Consider the following 21,786-nt stretch of genomic DNA (forward strand, 5'->3'; position numbering starts at 1 on the left):
GCGCGCGACCGAGGAAATACATTGGGAGATCCCAATTAAAGGTTTTGCCTGCGGGCTTATTCCTCGGAGGTGTTGTTCTTCGCGGCCACAGGTGTGGTCGAGCTAGCGGAGTGGCGTTGGCTCCGAGTGCAGGGCCCGAACCGTGCCAGTAACCCCACAAACTTTTGCTGATTCCTTCTGTCCTTCTGAGCTCAGGGTCTGGCCTATAGTGCACCGTGTGGACCCTCTGAAACCCCGTCCTCTCGAATGCTCCAACTACCGACGGTTCGGTCACAGTGGTAAAGCGTGTAAATCAGCGACGCGCTGCCGTCATTCTGGTGAAGGTCATTAAGCTGACAACTGCGCCTCTGATCAGCCCCTGTGTTGCCTTTGCAACTCCAACCACTCAGGTGATAATGTCGACTGTTCAAAACGCGCCGACGAACAAAGCTTGTTAGACACAATCCATGTGAAGCGATGGTCGAGAGCAGATGCTTATGCACTTCTGGACCGGAATAATAACTCATACCATAGCCGCGGGTGATCTTCTGTTGGAGAACTTGAGTCAAGTGTGACCGTTTCTACAGCGTCCATAGTAAAACGCTCTTTCTGTGGTCGTCGAGCGAATGCTGAGCGCTTTTACTGAGGCTTTATCTCAACTTGCTGCAGGGAAATCTGCGCTTCCTCAGTCATCTGTTCAGGCTTCGACGTCTGTATCTCTTCCAACTTGTGCTGCTAGTACTAGTCATCCATGTTGCCTCCTGACACATCCCAAGTCCCGCTTCCTGCCAGCTTTCCAGGCAGTGTCTCTAGCGTAGATATTCGCCCTACGGATGTTGAAATGCTATGCCCTAGCCAGAAGCGTCGAGCTGCTTCCTCTCTCTCGAAGACAGTCTCCGCAATCCAAAACAAAGAAAGGACCGTCAAAATAATCCCCCAGTTTGATGTGCTGAAGGAGGCGGTTGCGCCTCTTTCTTCAGTCAATAATCATGGCCGGTCTAAAAGTTCTTCTGTAGAATTGCAGCTCTCTACTTTCTTCCCTTCCCGATCTTGAACTACTTCTTCGTAAATATAATCCATATATAATGCTTTTTGCAAGAAACGCGGTGCACTCTCCAGTTAAATCATTTTCAATGAAAAACTCGTGTTTTCTTAGTTCATCGCTTTACCGGCAGGGGCGGCGGGTTAGTTGCTAACTATGGCCTCTACAAAAATGTGTCACCGGGCCTCTATTCCCAGAATATTATTCTCTCCGACTGTGAACTGTTGGCGGTCGAATTCTCCCTTCCACAGCGCGCCAAAGTTACTATTGCATACGTCTACTTCCCTGTAGCCGTTCACAGGGCAGAGAGTTTAGATAGCTTACTGAGCAAAGCAAAGAGTATAGACATCGCAGGGGACTTTAATTCGCACCCCTTTACCTGGGGTAGTAGCTCAGAGTCCTGCGGCCAGCTTCTTTGGTCAGGATTGGTCATGCATGCAGTGCGCTGCTGCAATTCCAGAGCAGTAACCTTTATGCGAGGAGCTAAGCGTTCAGTATTAGATTTAACATCAGTTACTCGTGGGGTTGGGGTATCTGCATGGTCAACAGAGGACTCAGGTACATCTAGTGACCATTTCCAATAACTTTTAATATTCTATCCTCTGCCCTCAAGAAAAATGGGGCGACCATGAAATTTGTAGATCACATTTCTTACAAAAATATAATGTCTGCCTCACTTCCCTCTATAGTTAGCTCGAGTCGAGCGGAAAGAGCTCAGCAGACCATTTCCTTCCTGCAAGATGCTGCTGAGCATTCTGTATTCTCTGTGTGCACTTCAGCCCGTGATAGAAAGCCGTCTCCATAGCGGACGGAAGAGGGTGAGAAAGCTTATCGTCGTCGCAAAGCTGCCTGGAAAAGCCTCAGCTCTAATCAGAGCCCAGCTAATTGGATAAATTATAAGTTCTTCTCTGCATCCTTCAAATGAACTGTCAAAAAAGCCAATTATGAATATAACCAAAATTTGAATACGTATCTCTCAAGTCCCCAGAATAGGAAGGCTCTATGTAGATTCATGGCGCACAATAAGAACGCACTGACTGAAAACCGCACTAAGTGAATAGTGTTGCCTCCTCAGGAGGCTAAGCGAAACCTTGAACGTACCGCTTAGGGGCTGGCTTTGCGTTTCCAGATATCGAAAAGAGAACATTTACACACACTCGCCCCAAGCTCGGACTATACTGAGGTTTATGTGCCGGAGCTTTCTAGCACAAGAATTCACCACTCACCTTCTAGATATTGTGACGTGTCATTAGAAAAAACGTGGATTCTTCAGGGTTGGAAGATTGCGAAAATAATTTTGCGTTTCAAGAACGCACAGAATGAATTTCAATTAGACAATATACGGCCAATTGCTTTAACCTCTAATTTAATCAAGTTGATGGAAAGAGTAATACACAGTCATCTCACAAAGGATGTAATGCCGTAAACGGCCTCAGCTCTGCGCAGATTGGCTTTCGTCACAATTGCTCCATATGGTTGGCGCATGTGGATCTAGAAACCCGAATCAGACTTTCATTCCGCAAAAGGGAACTTTCGGCCTTGGTGACACTTGATGCTGCTGAGGCTTATGACAGCGTGGAACAAACGGTCCTTCCAAAGAAACTTGCACAGCTACAGCCACCGCACTACATTTATACCTGGATTTGTGAATTTTTAAAAGACAGATTGTTCTTCTGTTCAGACGGATCTTTCTGTTCTAATACCTAAGTACAATCCAGACATGTATCGCAAGGATCTGTTCTGTCACCGCTGGTTTTTAACATATAGGTTCGGGACATCCCCATTCATCCCAACGTTACGGTTTTTGTATACGCAGACGAAATAGCTTTGTCGCCTCAGTAAAGAATATTCGTGCTCTTTACCAGTCTTTGCAGGCCTACTTGTCCGCTCTTGAAGATTGGTTGGACCAAATTAAATTACCACGTAATGTCATCAAGTGCGGTGTTCTGGTATATCCTTCAGACACCCGTTTTTACATCTCGGTAGTCTACCGTTCCACCCCAATTCCCCACGTGGAGGCTGTTAAATACCTAGCTTACGACCCATGTTTGGACTGGCGCCAGCATATTAAGAATAACGTTAATAAATGCGAACGTATCCTGGGAAGGCTGACACGGGTAGGCAATAAAAATTTTGTCATGCGTTGCGAAAACCCGTCTTCGTGAGCCTTCGTCTTGGGCAATGTCCCCACCCAGAACCAAAATGCGCCAAATGTACGCTCCTCCTGCGCGAATACGTTTTAACCACATAAAACTAAACACACAGACGCACGCACGCATGCACACGGATTCACGCGCACGCGTGTCGTGCCTTGTGACAAAAAAAAAGAAGAAGAGCGCTACACACTAGCGATGCACACCTAGCCACTCCGCGCAACTACATGGTGTGAACCAGACGGAACGATAATCCCGCCTGTTCCACGTGCACAAAGTGACTCACCATAGTTCGCTCACGAGTGCGCGCACAGCCCTGCACGGGACCACATGAGCTCCATAGGGTTGTCTGGGATTACACCCTGCGTCCTGTGGAGCACCAGCATCTCGTGATGCGGCTCCATGGGCGCGACACAGCTAAGGAGCAGATGCTTAAGCGTTTCCACCACACACGTCGCTCGTCGTTACTCGGCGACGCAATCGTCTGTCGTAGGACCACGCACATCCTACATCCGCACGAAGGACCATCGCGTTCTGCAGCGGTGTCGGTGAGCGTTTGATCACATCGTGCCAAGCGTGGGTCGCTGCAGCTCTCGGAAGAGGTCGCAGACGATCCGCATGAATGTCGTCCAGGGCGAGAGGCAGGCCTCCAGGAGGTATGCGTGGTGTACGACGGTCGGAATTGGTCGGCTTGGTCGTTGCCCTCAGTTCCGCAGTGGTCGGGCGCGCACTGTGCACTAACTGCACAACCATATACGCTGCGCTAGGTGCTCGAGGCGTGCGCGAATTTCGCACAGCCACGGGGAACGGCGACCACGGCTCTGCAGGTGGCAAGGGCGGTGGTCGCATAGCAGAGCACACCTGGGCGCCGGCGTAGCAAGGCTGATCAATATGTCCAGCCTCATTTGGATGCCCAGCAGCTCCGGCATGGTGTATGAGGTAGGACACGCGCTGTTGTCCGTGCAGGCGCTGGGCGAGGATGGTCGGCGCCACTGCATGTGAGCAGCTTTCGCTTGGCACGGAGCCGTCGCTGTAGACGCTGAGGTGGTCTCGCGGTTCCTCAGAAATGGCGGCTCCAGCCAGCTGCTCGACAGCGCACAGCGGAGTGCTGCGCTTTCCCACGATGCCTACGATGACTGGCTGAACCTCTGAAGCAGCACGCCAAGGCGAACAAAAGCCTTATGGGGGCGTGGTGCTGGTAAGCTGCCCATAGGTACTCGAGCAGCGCTGCTCCTGCACGACAGTGGATAGTTGCGTAAGCGCTGCAGTAGCGGGCCGCCGTCCGGTGCACGGAGGATCCTGTCAACGTGGTGAAACGCCCGCTGCGTGGCCTGCAGTATAGTAGTGGTCACGCGGCAGCCAGGGCCAGCGTCTCAGCGCCCTGCGGATTCGTAGGTAGGGCGAGGTATACGCACAGGGATTTGCAGTGTTGAACCTCGACATTTTGCCAGCTTGGTTTGCGCGTCGTAAAGAGCGAAAGCGCGCTGAGAGCGGCGCCCAAGCTGCGGCGCGGCTTGCTAACAAATGCCCTGGCAGCGAGCAGAGAGCTTCTGTACACGCCGACGATAGCCCTCTTCATTTGTGAAAAGGCTTTCGTTGGAGCAGGGCGTAAAGAAAGGCGCTTGTCCAGGACCACACCCAGGTATTGCAACGAGCGGCTCTATGACCGCGGAGTTCCCGTCAATTCAAGCGGCGGCAGTCATGGCGACGGACGTGGCAGCACAGAGCGAGAGGCCGAGGCGACGCAAACTGGCATCAATTGCGGCCAGAGCTCCCTGCGGGCACTCGCGCATGCGGAGTGCCTCGGCCGGTGGTCCCAACCATCACAGGGCAGTGTCGCCTGCGTATAAGAGTATGAGTACACATTGTGTTCAGCGGCATTGGGAAGGTAGCCCTGAACCACTGACATAGTCACAAGAAACAGAAAGGGCCACAGATATGAGCCCCACGGCAAGCCTAGGTGTACGGGCGAGGCTTGTAGATTGCGCTTTGAACTCGCACGCCCACCGCGTGTATGATTTTTGTCGTTAATACGTTGACGTTCGGCGAAAAATAAGCAACCGGTGAACAAAGAATAACTGAGTTTAATACTGGCTAAAAGAGAGCTTACAAAAAGGTTCGTTGAGTACAAGGTTCGTTTTGAGACTGACGCTTTCGCTGTTGTCTCGTCGCTCCCCCGGTCTCGGCCGCCAGACACCTTCCCTCTCGCCACTCGAGGGCTCCGGTGTTGAGCGACGCTCTCCAGGGATAGGCGGCTGGCTGGGCGCAGGGGGACGGGGGTCCCCTCCTCGAAGGGCGCAGACGGTCGTAAATTAGTCCAAATGTTTCCGCAAAAGCGGGGAATCGGTCCTCGAGGTCGACGCACGGAAAACTGTGTTCTACGAAACATAACGTTCACAACACATTCCCGCCCGAAATGGCACTGACATTTCACAGACACACTCACTTCACAAGCTCTATCGGATAGAGCAGTTGAACCGGACGACGCAGGGTTGCTCCTCCGGGAAGTCGCACGGTGCACGACCTAACTAGCCCGTCACGGCCGGGAAAGGTCGCGTCAACGATTGCCATCTTCCAGAGCTGTCTTGGCTGAAGAGATTCTTTAAGCAGCACAAGATCGCCTGCCTGTAGACTCCGGGTGGGGCTTTTTTGGTGAAGCTGTGATGTTTGCAGTTCCCTAAAATACTCGTTCATCCACTGCCGCCAAAAACCTCGAAGGAGTCGAGCTCTGTTCGTGAACATTTGCCGCAGGGTCGCACCAGTAATGGCATTCAGTTCGACGTTCGGAACATCCGGCAGTGAGGTGAGCCTTCTGCCGGTGAGAAACGAGGTTGGGCACAGTGGCTGAGGTTCGTTCGCCTTGGTGTGTACGTGCGTGAGTGGGCGAGAGTTGAGGATGGCTTCCACCTCTGTGAGCGCTGTGGTAAGCTGTTCAAAACTGAGACAGCTTGTTCCCAGCGTTTTCTTTAAGGCGTTCTTTGTCAGGCCGACAAGTCGTTCGTAGAAGCCGCCCCACCATGGCGCGCGTTCCACTATAAACTTCCACTCAACTCGTGTGTTCGCGAAGTAGTTTTTGACTTCGTCACTTCTGATAATGCTCCAAAGAGTAACCAGGTCATTGCTTGCCTTCTTAAAGGAAAGTGCATTATCACTGTAGACAGTATGTGGTATACCTCGTCGGGCGACAAATCGGCGAAAAGCCATAAGAAAGGAGAGTGTAGACATGTCACTCACCAATTCAAGGTGGAGCGCTCGGGTGACGCCACAAGTGAACAAAGCGATGTAACACTTTGACGCACCGTTCCCCTTGATAAGTAGAGGACCGGCGAAGTCAACTCCAGTCACTTGGAACGGATGAGCCTCTGTTATTCTGTCCCTTGGAAGTGGCGCGCAGACATCGTTGGCTGGTTGTGCGTGGTAGCGCTGACAGATAACGCACTCCTTGACTATTTTCTTTACTAGCTGTCTTGCGCCGATCACCCAGAATTTTTCTCTGAGTTGAGTCAGAGTATCGCGGATACCCCCATGCAGCACTTGTCGGTGGCATTGTTTAGCAGTAAGTTTAGACAGGTTACTGTGTTTAGGCAGAACGATAGAGTGCTTGCTGGCATAAGGCAGTTGGCTCTGCTGAAGCCTTCCGTGCACTCTAAGAACACCGTGACCGTCGAGCTGCAAGGACACATTCTTTAGCGGTGACTCTGATGGGATTCTCCGGCTCTTTCGTACGCACTCCACTTCGTTGGCAAATCTAGTGCCTTGCTCGTGAAGTATCCAGTATTTCTCTGCTCTATTCAGCTCCTCCGATGTCAGTGGTTCGGATTCACTTTTCTGGCGTCTTGCTTTCGCGACAAATCGCAGCACCCAGGCGGTCACTCTAGTCAAGCGTGAGAAGGAACTGAAACGCTGTATTTCCGTCAAGGCATTCTCAACCGGTGTAGCTGCGGCAGCGGGCAGTGCCTTCGTTTCCCTTCTTCGCTCCAGCTCCGCCTCGGTGAATGTAGGCGCGATTCCGCTCTGAGGCCAGTGGCATTCCTCCATGCAGATCCATCGTGGACCCGTCCACCAAAGCTCGTTCCTTGACAGCTTCTGTGCGGGTAGACCGCGGGTAAGGAGATCTGCAGGATTCTCCCTTCCTGGGCAATGCCTCCAAGTAAATGCTCCACACATTCTTAGAATGTCGACCACGCGGTTGCGTACAAACTGCTGCCAGCGATCGGCGTTCCCCTGAATCCAATGTAATGCGATGGTTGAATCTGTCCACAAATAGACATTTTGGGGAGGTTCTTCTAGCTGGTCGAGAATGTAGCGGCCCAATCGCGCAGCCAGCAGGCATGCCATTAGCTCCAGTCTGGCCAGAGTAAGCTCCTTAATGGGAGCGACCTTAGATTTGCTAATTAGTATTGTCGCGCTACCATCCTCGCCATCTGTCGTCAGGTAGGCGACCGCTCCATAGGCGACTGGGCTCGCATCCGCAAAAATGTGCAGATTGGTCGTTCCGTCACTGCCTGCCTTTGCCTTGTAGTATCGCGGCACTTTGATCTCCGGGAGGTAAGACAGTTCGTCAACCCAATTTGACCACTCCGCTGCAATTCCTTCCGGCAAGGCATCATCCCATTCGATATTCAGGCGCCAAAGCTGTTGAAATAGCACCTTCGCTCGTACGATGAAAGGGGATAGCCACCCTAGGGGATCATAAATCCGTGCGGTAGTTTGCAGGACGGATCGTTTGGTGGGTGGTTCTGTGGTGGAGATTCTATAGGGGCAGGGGCAGAATGTTAATATGTCGGTACTTGGTTCCCACGTGAGTCCGAACACTTTCAATACTCCTGATAGGTAACCCAGCGGCTTGGCTTCCTTCGAGTCTTGTACAAATCTATGACAAAGCTGTTCACTATTCGATGCCCATTTGTGCAACTGCATCGAGGCCGCTCCGAAAATTGCGTTTGACTCATTGTAGAGATTCAATGCGGCCTGTTCGTTTTCGGCTCCCATCAGTATGTCGTCGACATAAAGGCTACGTTGCAGCCGCTTTGCAGTGATCGGGTACTGTGGCTCTATGTTCTTTAAGTGATGTTGGAGAGTGGCAGAGAGCAAGAACGGACTGGCAGTCGTTCCGAATGGAACTCGTTTCATGCGCCACGTCAGGATTGGCGGAAGTGGGCCAGCTAGCTCGGGCATCGTTTCATACCACAAGAAACGCAGGGCGTCTCTATCCTCAGGTCTTACCGAGATCTGCAAGAACGCCTGCTCGATATCCGCTACAAGAGCTATTTTATGTCTGCGGAAGTTAAGCAACATACCCACAAGGTCAGCCGTTAAATTTGTACCGCTTTCCAGGTTGTCATTCAGAGATTTTGCTGACCTGTTGTGAGACGAGGCGTCAAAAACAACACGCAGCTTGTGAACGTCGCGGATTACAGCCTAGCGTGGCATGTGATACACAGTGTTTGCGCCACTGTCGTTCGTTTCGACGGGTTCCGCCATATCCAGTGCGCTCTACTGTCTTATAGCCGCATCATAATCACTGAGTAGGTCTGGAGATTTCTGTAGGCGTCTTGTCAGCTGGTGTAGGCGTCTAAGAGCAATCTCTTTGTTATCCTCTAAAGCCGTAACAGGCTTCCATGGAAGGGCTACCTCATAACGACCTTCCTTCAGCTGTATCGTATCCTCAAAAAACTCCACAACCGCATTTGTTCCGTTCTTTTGCTCATTGTCATTTATCCCAATAGATTCCAATGTCCAAAATTTTGTCAATATGTCAGTTGCGCTTCTTTCTGTGACCGATGTTCTCAGGGCAACGGTTTGCGTGCAGTGGAGACCTTCGTCTATGCCTTGAACTGGTCCTTGAATGGTCCAACCAACAGCGGTTTCAATTGCTCTCAGTTTTCCGTCGATCTTTGTGGATCGGCCGGTTGTTAGCTCCCAAATGTGATCGGATCCTATGAGAAGCCCAATATCCGTAGGCCCTCCGTCGTTGCTAAAATCGGCGGGCTCATAGCCGAGCATTCTTAGCCTGTCCGTCACTGTCACGGGTGGTGTTGGGATATGCTGATCGCAAATGATGTCTGTCTCCAGAACCTCCAGTTCGCAAGTTTTCTCTTTTTTAGTTTTTACCTTCACCATTACTCGCTTAAACAGTTTTTCTTCTTGGTGACCACCAAAGACACCGACGGTTAGCATTTCTTCTCCGAGAAATCTGCATCCTAGTCTTTTCGACGCTTCCGATGTTATGTACAAGCGTTGGCTTCCGCCATCGAAAAGAACTCGCAGGTGCGTCCAGGTGTTTTGGCCACCGCAGTTCACTGTCGCTGTTTGAAGTAAGATGGTTCTCATGGGAGAGGATTCGGATCCTGTCGCCGACGTTTCGAGGCTAACCTGTGCGTTTGTGACTCCATTAGCTGCTTCCTTTATGCGAGCTACCGAGTACGATGGGTCACATGTTGCAGTAGCGTGTCTCTTCCCGCACTTCATGCATATTATGTACACATCACAATATCTTGAACGATGCCCTTTCCGTGTACATTTAAAGCATCTTCCTGCCGCTTGTAGGAGTTGCTTCTTTTCCTCTATGCTTTTTTGTTCATCGCATTCATGCGTCTGATGTTCGTCAGCCTTACAAAAGAAACAAGTTTCCTTCGTTACATTTTCGTGCAGGGTTGCAGCGGTTGAAAAGGGCTTATTCGATTTTTTGGACGGCGGCTTCGGTTGATCTTTTCGGCTGTCTTTACAGCTTTTCGTTATGTCCATGCTCCTTAATGCCGCGAGATTTTCTCGACTTTCCACTTCGACTTTCAGAAAGGAAAGAAGGCGTGAAAAAGACGTCACAGTACCTTTTTCAGTTTCGTTCGATCTTTCCGAAGCGTCGTCGGTCGTTGAATCCTCGCTTTCGTCCAAGGAGGTAGTTTCGATGACGCATTGACGGCTGTAGTCGAGAAGGATGTCCGTTGGCAATGCTCGTTGCACGATTGGCATCAGAAGTGAGCTGTATGAATCTTGCTTTCGGCCTAGTGTCTCCAAGCCCTTGATGTGCGCAGCCAGCGTATCGTACAGGCGGCGAAGCCCGCGTACGTCGTCCGAAGAGCGAACTGCTTGTAAATCAATTAGCTTCTTCATGTGCTCTTCGATCAGGAGCTCTTCGTTGCCAAAGCGCTTCTTGGGGAGCTCTACAGCGTCGCTGTAGCATCGTGCGGTGGGTGGAAGTCCGTCGAGTGCAGCGGCGGCGTCGCCTGCGACCGAAGCCCTCAGGTAGTGGAACTTGTCGACAGATGACAGTTCTTCGTTCTTGTCGACGACTTGTTCGAATACTTCCCAGAAGGGCTGCCAGTCGTGTCGCCGTCCGCTGAATCTTGTGAGTTCCAGCTTTGGTAGTTTGACCCTGATCTTCGAAATCGTCGTTGTCTGGGCGCCGTTGTTGTCGCGCTGAGTCGTTGGTGGAGTTCCAGTCGGTGGATTTTCAGTGGAGATACACTGTTGCAGCTTTTCCAAGACAGTTACGATGCGATCGTTGTATTCGAAAATCTGTTCGTACTCCGTCTCGGCCTGCTCATCGTCCAGTGACTCCTCGAATTGACTGTTTGCAGCGTTGAGCTCAGCATGGAGAGACGTTAGTCGAGCGTGCAAGATACTAGCATCGCTCTGCGTTAGTCGTTCTAGTCGCTTGAGGCATTCGTTGGTAAGTTTCGTTACTTGACTGCGCAATACCTTTCGTTTTGTGCAGAGGCGCTCCATCGTTGAACCAGTATCGATGTGGATCACCGGAATGTCTTCAGATAACCAGAGGATGAGACGGCTTCATGTAGCAGCGTTGCGTTGAAAGGCCACAATAAGGCGAATATCCACGGTTCGTTGTTCAGAATTTCCTCTCTTCACTTCCCGTCCCGGGTTTCGTCACCAAGTGTATGATTTTTGTCGTTAATACGTTGGCCCGTCTTCCCAAACTAGACCTGCTGTAGGAGAACATGACGTTGCTGAGAGCCCAAGTTGCACGAAGCACTTCGGCGGCATCCAGTTCGGGTTTGCTGCCGCTCATTCTTTCTGCGCCTCCACGCGCGCGACGACGCCTCTCGGCTGCCAACAACTAGCACCGACGTTTGAAAAGCACGGCGGGCACAGCTCGCGAGCTGCCGGTGGTTTTCCGCACTAGATCTCGCCCCCACTGCTCGCTGCGCATCATGGAGGAAGGAAACCTCGGGAGAGGCCCTTCCCACACAACAGCCTGGGAGAAAAGTATGGGGGAAATCACATGGTTTTTCTCGGTCGGGACTTGTCCGGACGCAGCTTAGCAACGGCGTCATAGTTGCTGTTTACAAACCGGCTGGTAGCAGGTAGCGGCGGCGTAGCATTTGCGGTGCGGCGTAGGCGTACATTCCTAAACTGCTAGAGTTGGTTTTTTAACGTGCTCACAGGATGACGTTGTCGTCGTTCACTCGTATCTCAGGTGGAATTCAGTGCAAAACTCTCGTTGTTGCGCGCATGGATTTCAACGTGCTCGGCGACCACGATCGCACTGGCATTTCGTCTACTGCCTCACTTCTCGGAGCTGCAGGGGGACCGCCGCTGCTCACTGAGGGGCATTCGCGCTGTTCGTTCACCAGTGATTCAATACGGTGTGCGTTCAGAGTGGGCGTCAGCGTATTGTGCAAACGTTTCATGTTTTGTGCGTGCAGTGTACATGTGCCGTTCATGCTCCCGTTTCCATCGGCAGTGAAACCTCGTTGCTACTTATGCGTGTTCTTGCAACACTCCAGCGATTGTCACTAGTGTTGTTATATAACTGCCGCCTTCGTTTTTCGGCGATTCCACTTGTGTGTGCGGCGGGGGCCATGACATGGGCGGAGAGCGATATTGTAAACGAAGCAGCAGGAAGTAGCTTTACTGTTCGTATACAGAAACTTTGTTACATGCCCATTTGAAGCGTCTAGCGCTTTTGAAGCGTCTAGAGAGCTGTTTGCCTCTGGGACGCGCTTGGCTGAAATGTATTCGTTCAAATCAAAGCCAACTCTGCGTTTTTGGTCGCGCGCGATGTTTAGACCGGTTTAATGTAGCAGGTTTTGCACTTGCTTTTCCAGCTGATGTCATGGTCAAGAAGTGGGAAAAACGTGAAGCTATGACTGAATTTGGAGGCCTTTTCTTACATGTGTTTATTGTGGCCATGCCCTGTGATAGTGTTCTGGCAAAAAGTGCTTAGTAAAATGAGGATGAATTTCTTTGATGCCTGTGGTTATATTGAAGAAAAATAATTCGATACATTAATTCATTACGTATAACTGATTGCCTTTCATTGTCTTTATTGTCGTTCACTAGTAAAGTGTGCTACACGTTGTGATATTATAAGCTAGTATTTCTCCAAGTAGAGAAAAGTGGTGCGTCCAGCTGCAGCTCTGTGCATTAAACATGAAACACAGCATTGAAATGATGCACAACACTGAAACTTATACTGCAGCCACGGGGTAGTCCTAAACTGAAGTAGTCTGAAAAGCTACTGTCGTATATATTAGCCGCCGCGGTGGCTCAGTGGCTTTGGTGCTCGGCTGCTGGCCCGAAAGACGCGGGTTCGATCCCGGCCGCGGCGGCTGAATTTCTTTGGAGGAGAAATTTGAGGCTCGTGTACTGTGCGATGTTAGTGCACGTTAAAGAACCCCAGGTTGCCGAAATTTCAAGAGCCCTCCACTACGGCGTCCCTCATAGCCTTAGTCACTTTGGGACGTTAAACCCCCTAAACTAAACCAAACCGTATATATTATGCACAATACTAGATCTCTGTATGTGAAATGTTGCCATACTACAAAGGCTGCATTTATGGAGGGGAGCAGTCACATTTTAAACATGTATTTCTTGGACTTTTTTCATTGACTAAAATGCGTTCAGAATGGTTATCCTGAGGGGGCGACACCCCCAAAAATCCTCCCCTGCCGTCTACTGCGTGCACTTTGGCCCTCTACGTTTCTTTGACCTCTATGAGTGGCTCTGGGAGTTGCGGATCAAAAGTCATTGTTGGCACGGCCTCCATTACAATACGTTATGATACCACATTTTGCATTCGGGGTCAACAACTCAAATCTTTAGCATATTTGCCCATCCTCACTGCTGTATGAGAAAGCATTCCTGCCATGGCCAGCCGCAAGAAAACATGCTATGAAGATAAATATAGTATTTAAGACCAACAACAAAATACTGAAGAATTCTTCTTATCCTCACTGCTGCAGCAGAAGGCACTGTTGACACAGCCAGCTTCCTAAACGTATGGAATGGAAGCAGATTGCAACATTTAGCAACAACAGCTGCATTAATAGGAACGTTGAACACTAAGTTGGGATGCGACCATCCATGGCAGTATTGTTCGCGACTCAGTCGAAAGCAGACACGTGCGCACACATTCAGCATAAAACTGAGTGGCTGGTGCTATCCACCTGAGAGCGCGATTATTGTGTGGCCAGTATATGGGACACTTTTATGCGAGCATAGCATGTAAACAACGCAACATCAAAAAACCTTGCTCAGAGACATCATGCATGAAGCTTTAAACTAATTCTAGTTAAAGATTTTTTTTACAACAGAAAGAGCACATTTGACAGCTGTCCACTCAAAAATCATTATCCTCTCCAATAGAAAGTGTTGCAGAGTGCCAATCAAATATAAGCCTAATGCCAGCAAGCTGGGCATGAAAGGCTTCCAGGGTAGCCTTATACTAAACCATTTCAGGAAGCTTAAGTTTAAAGGCAGTATACATTACACTGCAGTGATGTGGGATAGTTGGTTCGGGAGCGTCACCAAAAACACTGTGCGATCCAAGACACACACCATCAAAAATAAATTAAAGATAATAAACGGCATAGAGTAACAAGTTCTATTTCAGAGGCACCACGTCTGGCAGTTTACATAAGAAAAAAAGAACACAAACAAGCATGCTCTTAAATTGTACACAAGATTTCGTTTCCTCTTGTGCCATATTTGGGCAGCAGCTGTTTATTTATACACAGTTTCACTAAACTAAAATTTTGTGCCCTTCACCTTGTCTGGTGAAATTAACCTTTTAACCATGCGATTAACACGGGAATACGATGAACGGGATGTAAGTATGCCAGTATATTTTGCCAAGCGCAGCCTGCAAGCCGTCAAAACTACTGCTTGCAGCCGGCAAACGTCCGCTGGCAACAGCAGCGAGAGACAGTGCGTACCAAGGTGGGCCAACGCAATACGATAAAGCGAAAGTTCCTTGCCGGGCTTACCGGTGTTGCGATAAGCACGTTCGCGAAATGCTACTTGAATATGACCGTGCAAGGCTGGACTGTTTCGTTCGAACAAGAGCAGGAATGACGTGGAGACGACGTGGCAAAGAACAATACCTGGAAGCAGCCGAATGTCTCATACGAATATTTCCGATGTCTCCAGTACATGAACAACGGCCAGAAACCAAGCACCACTCGCACTGTAGTCTCTTTGGTCCAGCTCCTTTGCTGGGTTTGAAACCCGCGCGCGGAGAAATGTTTGTAAGCAAGCACGCCCAGACAACAGGGCGGCGAGCTAGCTTCCGGCTTCAATAAATGCACGTGGCGGCCTCTCCTCCTCCAGGCGACTGGCAGATTGGAGTGATTTGATTTCACTGCGGCGAGTATTTATTAGGTGGTGGCCTCTACTAGGTCGCCTTTATGGGTTTGCGAACACAGCAGCAACACGATGCTGCGCACGGCAACTCTACAGCATTGCGATGCTCAATTCGACGGGCGGTGCTGTGGGGAGGTGTCTCACACCTACGACATGATGTGGGCCTGCCAGCGGAACCCATCCCTACCCCCTATCGCAAACCCCACCCGAGAGGACTGGGAGGCGACCCTGTCCGGTTGCTGCACCCTCCAGGCCCAAACGGCCTTAACGCAGCGCTCCCGGGCTGCGGAAACCGCCAAAGGGGTGCCCGACTAAGGATCCCACCTAGTGGTTGTAAGTGCGTGACCCTTCAGGTAACGACTCCCAACACCTCTCCCTATGATTAAATAAATGTTTTCACCACCCACCGTTAATCGCCGCCTCAGCGCGCGCTCATTTCTTTTTGGCTTCATATGCATTTTGTTTTCATATGCATTTCTTTGCAAAGGGCAAGCACTCCGCCGCTTGCCTCCAGCTCCGTGCACTGCATAGCAGGAAGTTTGGACAATAAATAATTAGCACTGTTTGTGGACCTCGTAGGCGCTGTTAGAGCAGCACCGTCGTGTGAAGTGTTTCGCCCGTGTCGCTTGCTTGCTCGGTTGGACCGGCATACACAGAAAAGTTTACGCGTCGCTGTAAAGTACACGCGCGATTGGCAAATCGGACCCCGCCGTACACGCTTTTGGGGTTCTGATCTATGTGCTCCCCACCCAACTCCGTTTTGGCCTCATAAAGAACACCGATTTGGTCATTTCCGCTGTACCGCCGCCTTAGAGAAAATATTCAATTTGCTGTGGCCGTAAGGCAGAGCCGCAAAATTAAAGAAAAATGAGCACTCTACTAGTCGGTAACAGAGGCCTAATCACAATTGAAACCAGCTACGGGCATAGCTAGCATAGAAAAACTTTATTTAGTTCAGATAAGTGGCAGGAGGGCGGACTTTCCCCCTCCCCCGTCCTTGTCAGGAGGCCAAGATCCCTCGGGACCTGGGAGCTTCGAAGGCTTGTCTTACCACGGTCTTCTCCACTTCCAGGTCCTATGGCTGCGTGTTGGAACCACCCATCATTCCTTACTGTCCACTGTAGCGGTAGACTGGGGGCATGCCAACGTCATATGGGCCCAACGTCACAAGATTTGTACTAGATGTTCCATAAATTATTGCTCCCTCACAACACAAAAATAAAATAACGCTTTTTACTTTAACGCGAATCATATCACCGAAAAGAAATAGTTGCCATTATGAGCACTAACGTCTGGCCACAATGCATAACAAAATTTGAAAGCTCAACAACAATGTCTTTGTTGTAAGACTGGAACTCACACTATAACTGGAACTCACACTGTTTTACTTGCTGCAGAAATGAGGTTGTTTTGTCTCAGCAAATGATATGTTGCCTGTAGGGTTCGGCACGCTGCCACCTCTTTTTGCACATGTGTTGTGAACATTCCGCGAGAGGGCAGCGGCCTAGGCTGCGCGTCCCGTTTTGTTTTGTTTTCTTTTCTTTTAGTGCGTGCCGTTGGAAGGGGAGGAGCGGCTCGAACGCCCATGCTCTTCGGTTGGTCTCCCCGTTCGTTCTTGCGTTTTCCCTTGCCACTCCAGATGGCGGGGCTCTCTGCCGACATCGACCTTGGGCTCCTGTCCCCCATCTTCCCGGAATCCTGTCTCCCGGGGGGAGAAGCCGCCGGCCATCAACAAGCGAGAACGGTCTCGGTTTCGTCGCGTTACGCGATGTGCGGTGTACTATGCCAGCACGGTTAGGAACCGAAAGTGTCCGTTGGCCCCACACGTCTAGCGCGCATCCGGTCCACTTGACGGGGGATTGCGCAACCACGTAGGGAGGAATTTCGGAGTGAGGGAAAAACCCTGACATCAGTTCTGAGCTTTCCTATTCGTTAAAACTGATGTCAGGCGGGAAGCTGTAACACAGTTCAATTTTGCGTGTGGAAAGGGGCGCGGGATCCGGGTGAACTCGTGAAGAGACCCGCGCCCGAGGGCTTTTGTCTCTAGCTACTCGTAGCTGTCAGGCGCTCGGTCGGGCCGAGCGCGGAGGTAGCGGCCGTTGACAGCTGGTGCAAGGCGCGCCAGTTCGACTGTTGGGGCGTGGTGTCCCTCGCCTCTGTGCAGGCGGTCGGCTAGGCCGGCCGCGATAGTTTGGCCGTACTGAATCTTGTACCCATCTGTAAATAGGCTGTATAAAAGTTCTTCTTTGATCCCTGGATCGCTTCGCCTGGAAGTCACTTCATCGAGAAGCCCTTCAAGTGGTGCATCCAATTGCTCGAAACCACCAGACCAACACTACCGGCACAACTTTACTGGCGCAGTCGACAGTATTGGTGCACTGCAGCGGCCCCCAGGAGAGGACGAAGTTCGGTATCCAAGGCGAGATACCGAGTGGACGACAGGCTAAGGGTACGAAGGTGCGAGGAGCATCGGGCGTGAAACGCCGAAGACAAGGCCTTCAGCGGACACAGGGTGGCATCCCTGAGCAACGGCGGCAATTGGGAAATTGAAGCGGACACGACCTTCAGCGGACGCCAAGTGGCATCCCCGAGCAACGGCAGCAGCTGGCGGCTTCAATCGGCACCTTAAGAGGTCGACTCCATTCTTTCCTGAAAGGAGGACACTGCGAGCAGCTCCGAGTTCCCTGGTTCCTTTTTCTTGGCGGTCACTGTTTGACTACGGCGGGCGTAGTTAATGATAACCCGATTTGGGCATCTTAACCCAGACAATGCATCCTCAATGAACAGCGATAGTGACAGTGGTGACAGTGGGGATAGGGGTGACAAGGTTAGCAATGAGGCGTCGAGGTCACGGCGAAGCCAAAATATTGGTAAAGAGCTGGAATTGTACGAAAAAAAGATAAAAGCCTTAGCGCTTGAAATGCAAATCATTCGTGCTCGAAGCCAGAATGCTGCGCCCTCCGAAGACGAACGGTTGAGACAGTACGCTAAGCTGCTCGCCGGCGCGTTCCCCAAATTGCCTGCAGACGGTGAAGTGCCCGTCTGGTTTGAATCAGTGGAATGCTCGCTCAGGGCTTACAATATTCCGAAGGAACACTGGGCGCAGCTTGTGTTCCCGGTGCTGGCCGAGCGGGTAACCTACTTATCGACTCGGTTCACCGCAGAACGGCACAGGGACTACGATAAGTTGAAGACGGTGGTCCTAGATGAGTTAAAACTTTCAGCCGCAGAGTACCAAAGGCGGTTTTCAGGGGCCACCAAGCGGCGCGAAGAAACTTGGAAGGGTTTTGTCACACGCGTCAAGAGGTATTTAAATTTTTATTTAAAGTCTCGAGGCGTGTCGACTTTTGATGGACTTCTGAAGCTACTGGTCGCCGACCAGCTCAAGGAGGGGCTATCGGAAGAAGCACGGAAATATGTCAAGCTGCGCGAGGGTGAGAAATGGCTGAACGCGGATGAGATAGCCGCATTGCTACAGACGTACGAGGAAGCCACCGGGAAGGGAAGCGCACAGAGGAAAGCCGACCGCTTTAAGGGTTTTGACAACCGGCCAAAACCAAGGACGGAATCCCCACTTGCGCAGAAGCCTGGGGCAGAACGAGGAGACGTAAGGGCTGCAGTCAGGCCAGGAGGAGAAAAGAGAAAGGAATCGCGATCGGGTGGCTGTTTCCGATGCGGAAGTTGGCGGCACGTTGTTGCGAACTGCCCATTTGATCGTGAGAACCCAGCTGACAAACGGGAGCGTCCGCCGCGCGACGATAGGTTAACGGCACGCGTGTCCACCCATGCCTCGAAAACCACGCGTCCAACTCTAAGGGACGTTAAAATCAGCTGTCGGGAAGCAGTTTTCAGCGTCATTGTGCACACCGGCGCAGATATCACCGTAGTGCGCGAAAGCCTTGTACCTGAGGAGTTTGTATCCCCACATGGGACAATCGATCTCATCTCTGCCTTCGGAGAAAAAGTAGAGGCGAAGCTGGCAGTTGTTCCGTTGAAGCTGTATCGTGGTGCTTCCTTAATTGAAAATGTGGACAATGTGACACCGGTGACGTGTGCGCTCACCGACAAGCTCACGCACGCCGATTGCCTAATCTCGGCAGACGCATGGGAACAGCTGCACGACACGTGCAAATCGGACAGTGAGGGTCTGGTGCAGGCGGTTGGAACTCTGTCGCCGCCGGGTGAAGACAGACCGGATGAACCAGGGCCAGACGCGGGTGCCGAGTCAGTTTTGACGTTCGAAGACGAAATCCTGCCCGAGCAGACCCTTGACAGAAATGAAGTTGAGCAATCACAGGCGGATAGCACGGCTGGGCTTGGCGGAGCACAGAAGTTTCGGGTGGAGCAGCGTGAGGATGAGACACTGCGTGAGGCCTGGCAGAACGCTAAGCAGGGAAAGGCGGGCATATCAGTCGTAGACGGAGTTTTGTATCATAAAGACCAGGTGCTAGGCCAGGGGGTACAGCAGCTAGTGCTACCTATATTACGGCGCGAGGCCGCACTAAGCCTAGCACATGAGTCCTATTGGGGGGGACACCTGGGCTTTCGCAAGACTAAAGCTCGCCTCAAGTACAGTTTCTACTGGCCGGGCATGGAGTCGGTTCTTCGCAATCACTGTGACAGCTGCCATGGCTGTCAAGTGCGTTCAGACCGCCGGCGAATTGATAGGGTACCGTAACGCCTCTCACTCGCCCGAAGTTTCCTTTCCAAAAAGTGAACATAGATGTCATAGGTCCGATCGAGCCATCGTCTGGCCGAGGACATAGGTACGCGCTTTGCATAATAGATCTGTGCACGCGTTGGCCAGAAGTAGTCTGCCTTAGGTCTTTGTCCGCCAGGGCAACCTGCGATGCGCTTCTTTCGGTGTTTAGCCGGACGGGTGTTCCCGAGGTAGTGTGCTCAGACTGCGGCACCAGTTTTACAGCCGCACTTACGAAGGAATTTCTTGGAAAGCTCGGCTGTACCCCACGCTTTTCCGCTCCAAATCATCCGGAAAGCAATGGGTCGGTGGAGAGGTGGAACAGAGTCTTTAAGACCATGCTCTCACACGTAATTGAAAAGGAACCGAAAAACTGGGACAAGTTCATCCCTTTTCTTCTTTGGGCCTATCGAGAGGTGCCGCACGACACCACTATCGTGTTGCCCTTCCGAATGCTTTACGGCCGAGACCCAGTAGGACCACTAGGTATCCTAAAGCAAAGCTCCGCGGGAGATATTGAAGCACCCGGGGAACTGGCGAGCGCCCCGGCCGAGTATCTGAAGAAGCTGAAAGCACAGCTCGAGATCGCGGCCGACACCGCAGAGCTAACGACTAGAAAACAGCAGGAGGCGTACTCGTCACACTACAACAAGCATGCAATGGTGAAAATCTGTCGCGAAGGCGAGGCGGTCTTCGTCTTCGACGAAAAGAGGCCAGGGAAAATGTACCCAAAGTGGCTGGGGCCGGGGGTGGTGACAAAAAGGTACCGCGAGCACTCGTACTACGTACAGATGAGTGACGGTCGCCGATGCTAGTACATGCAAATAAGCTACGCCCCTAAGTCGGCAAGGTGGGTTCGGTTAGCGTCATATTTCATGACGATTGCGACTTCGGAGAAGTCGAATAAACCCCACGCGCACAGAACCTCCTGGAGGACTGTGTAGTTCTTAAGCCTGATAGAACAAGCCACTTAGACAGGGATGCCGCGGCGCTGGTGCACGCCACGTTTGAGCAGCACCAGGCATTGTTTCGGAATGAACCATCGATCGCACGCGTGGGCGAGCACAGCATAAAACTCGCAGAGGGGGCAAATCCAAAGCGAGGGCACCCTTATAGGATCCCAGAGGCTTTAAAAGACGAAGTAACGAGGCAGATTGATGAACTCCTCGAACAAGGCTTCATCTACCCATGCAAAAGCCCTTTTGCACACCCGATCGTGTGCGTTCCGAAAAAGGGCGGGTGTACGTCTTTGCATAGACTATCGAGCGCTGAATGCGGTGACCGAGACGGACGCATTTCCTATGGGTTGCCCCCAGGAGCTGATCATGCGAGTCGGAGCCGCGAGGTTCATAACCCTTCTGGACCTCAGGCGCGGCTATTGGCAGGTGCCGCTCGCTGAGGATTCTCAGCTTCCGACCGCCTTCATCTCGCACCTAGGTCAATTTGCCTGGCGGGTGATGCCTTTCGGTCTTAAGAACGCGGCGGCTACCTTCCAAAGAAACATGAACCAGTTACTAGCCGGGCAGGAAGAATACGCTTGCGCTTATCTAGACGATATCGCCGTGTTGAGCCCATCGCTCGAATCGCACATCCGTCATCTGCACCGTGTGTTTTCCACTTTGGGGGAGGTGGGCCTGCATGCTAGCTGGGAAAAGTGCCAAATAGCGCTGCCCTCAATCCGCTACCTGGGGCATGTTGTCCGTTCAGGCCAGCATGGCCCAGCCAAGGAGAAAATTGAGGCTATTGAAGGCATTCAAGTCCCTAAGACCAAGAAAGAATTCAGGAGCTGCCTAGGGCTATGTGGCTACTACCGTAGCTATGTTCCGAATTTTGCAGAAATCGCTCTGCCACTAACACGCCTAACGGGCAAGAGCGTGCCGAATAAAATACCATGGCCAGATGACGCCGACAGAGCCTTCAAAGCCCTCACAAAAGCTCTATGTGAGGCGGTTGCACTGACCACTCCGGACCCACGGAAGGCGTATCTGCTTTTCACAGACGCGTCGGCAGTAGCAGCTGGTGCCTGTTTGGCGCAGCTTTCTGACAACGGCACTGAGACGCCGATAGCCTTCGCCAGTCACAAATTTACACCCTCGCAAATGCGATGGGCTGCAATCGAAAGGGAGGCATTCCGGGTAATCTGGGCACTAAAAAAGTTTGAGACGTGGGTGTTTGCCGCCGCCGTGACTGTCATCACTGACCACAATCCGCTCTCATTTCTTACGAGCAGCGTGCCCCAAAGTGCAAAGCTTACGCGCTGGGCTCTGGCGCTCCAACGCTACAATGTTAACATTGAGCATCGCAGGGGA

At 51.6% G+C, this 21,786-nt stretch overlaps 2 protein-coding genes across 5 annotated transcripts in view; one reads left to right on the plus strand and one right to left on the minus strand.

The window, feature by feature from the left end:
• The window catches only part of LOC149357661 (uncharacterized), a 130,496-nt gene that overhangs the window by 54,602 nt on the left and 54,108 nt on the right, over window positions 1-21,786 (minus strand). The window lies entirely within an intron of this gene.
• LOC149357662 (uncharacterized) lies at window positions 17,558-19,456 on the plus strand. Its single transcript, XM_089575393.1, has one exon. It carries the CDS (start codon window positions 17,558-17,560, stop codon window positions 19,454-19,456), a length of 1,899 nt encoding a protein of 632 aa, XP_089431519.1.

Source organism: Amblyomma mixtum, chromosome 3 (genome assembly GCF_055824585.1).
Source record: "Amblyomma mixtum isolate Tamu chromosome 3, ASM5582458v1, whole genome shotgun sequence".
NCBI classification, from domain to species: Eukaryota; Metazoa; Arthropoda; class Arachnida; order Ixodida; family Ixodidae; genus Amblyomma; species Amblyomma mixtum.

What these genes read in the sequence shown, in the direction of transcription:
- LOC149357662 (XM_089575393.1), top strand. Translation starts at nt 17,558, where the DNA reads ATGAACAGCGATAGTGACAGTGGTGACAGTGGGGATAGGGGTGACAAG.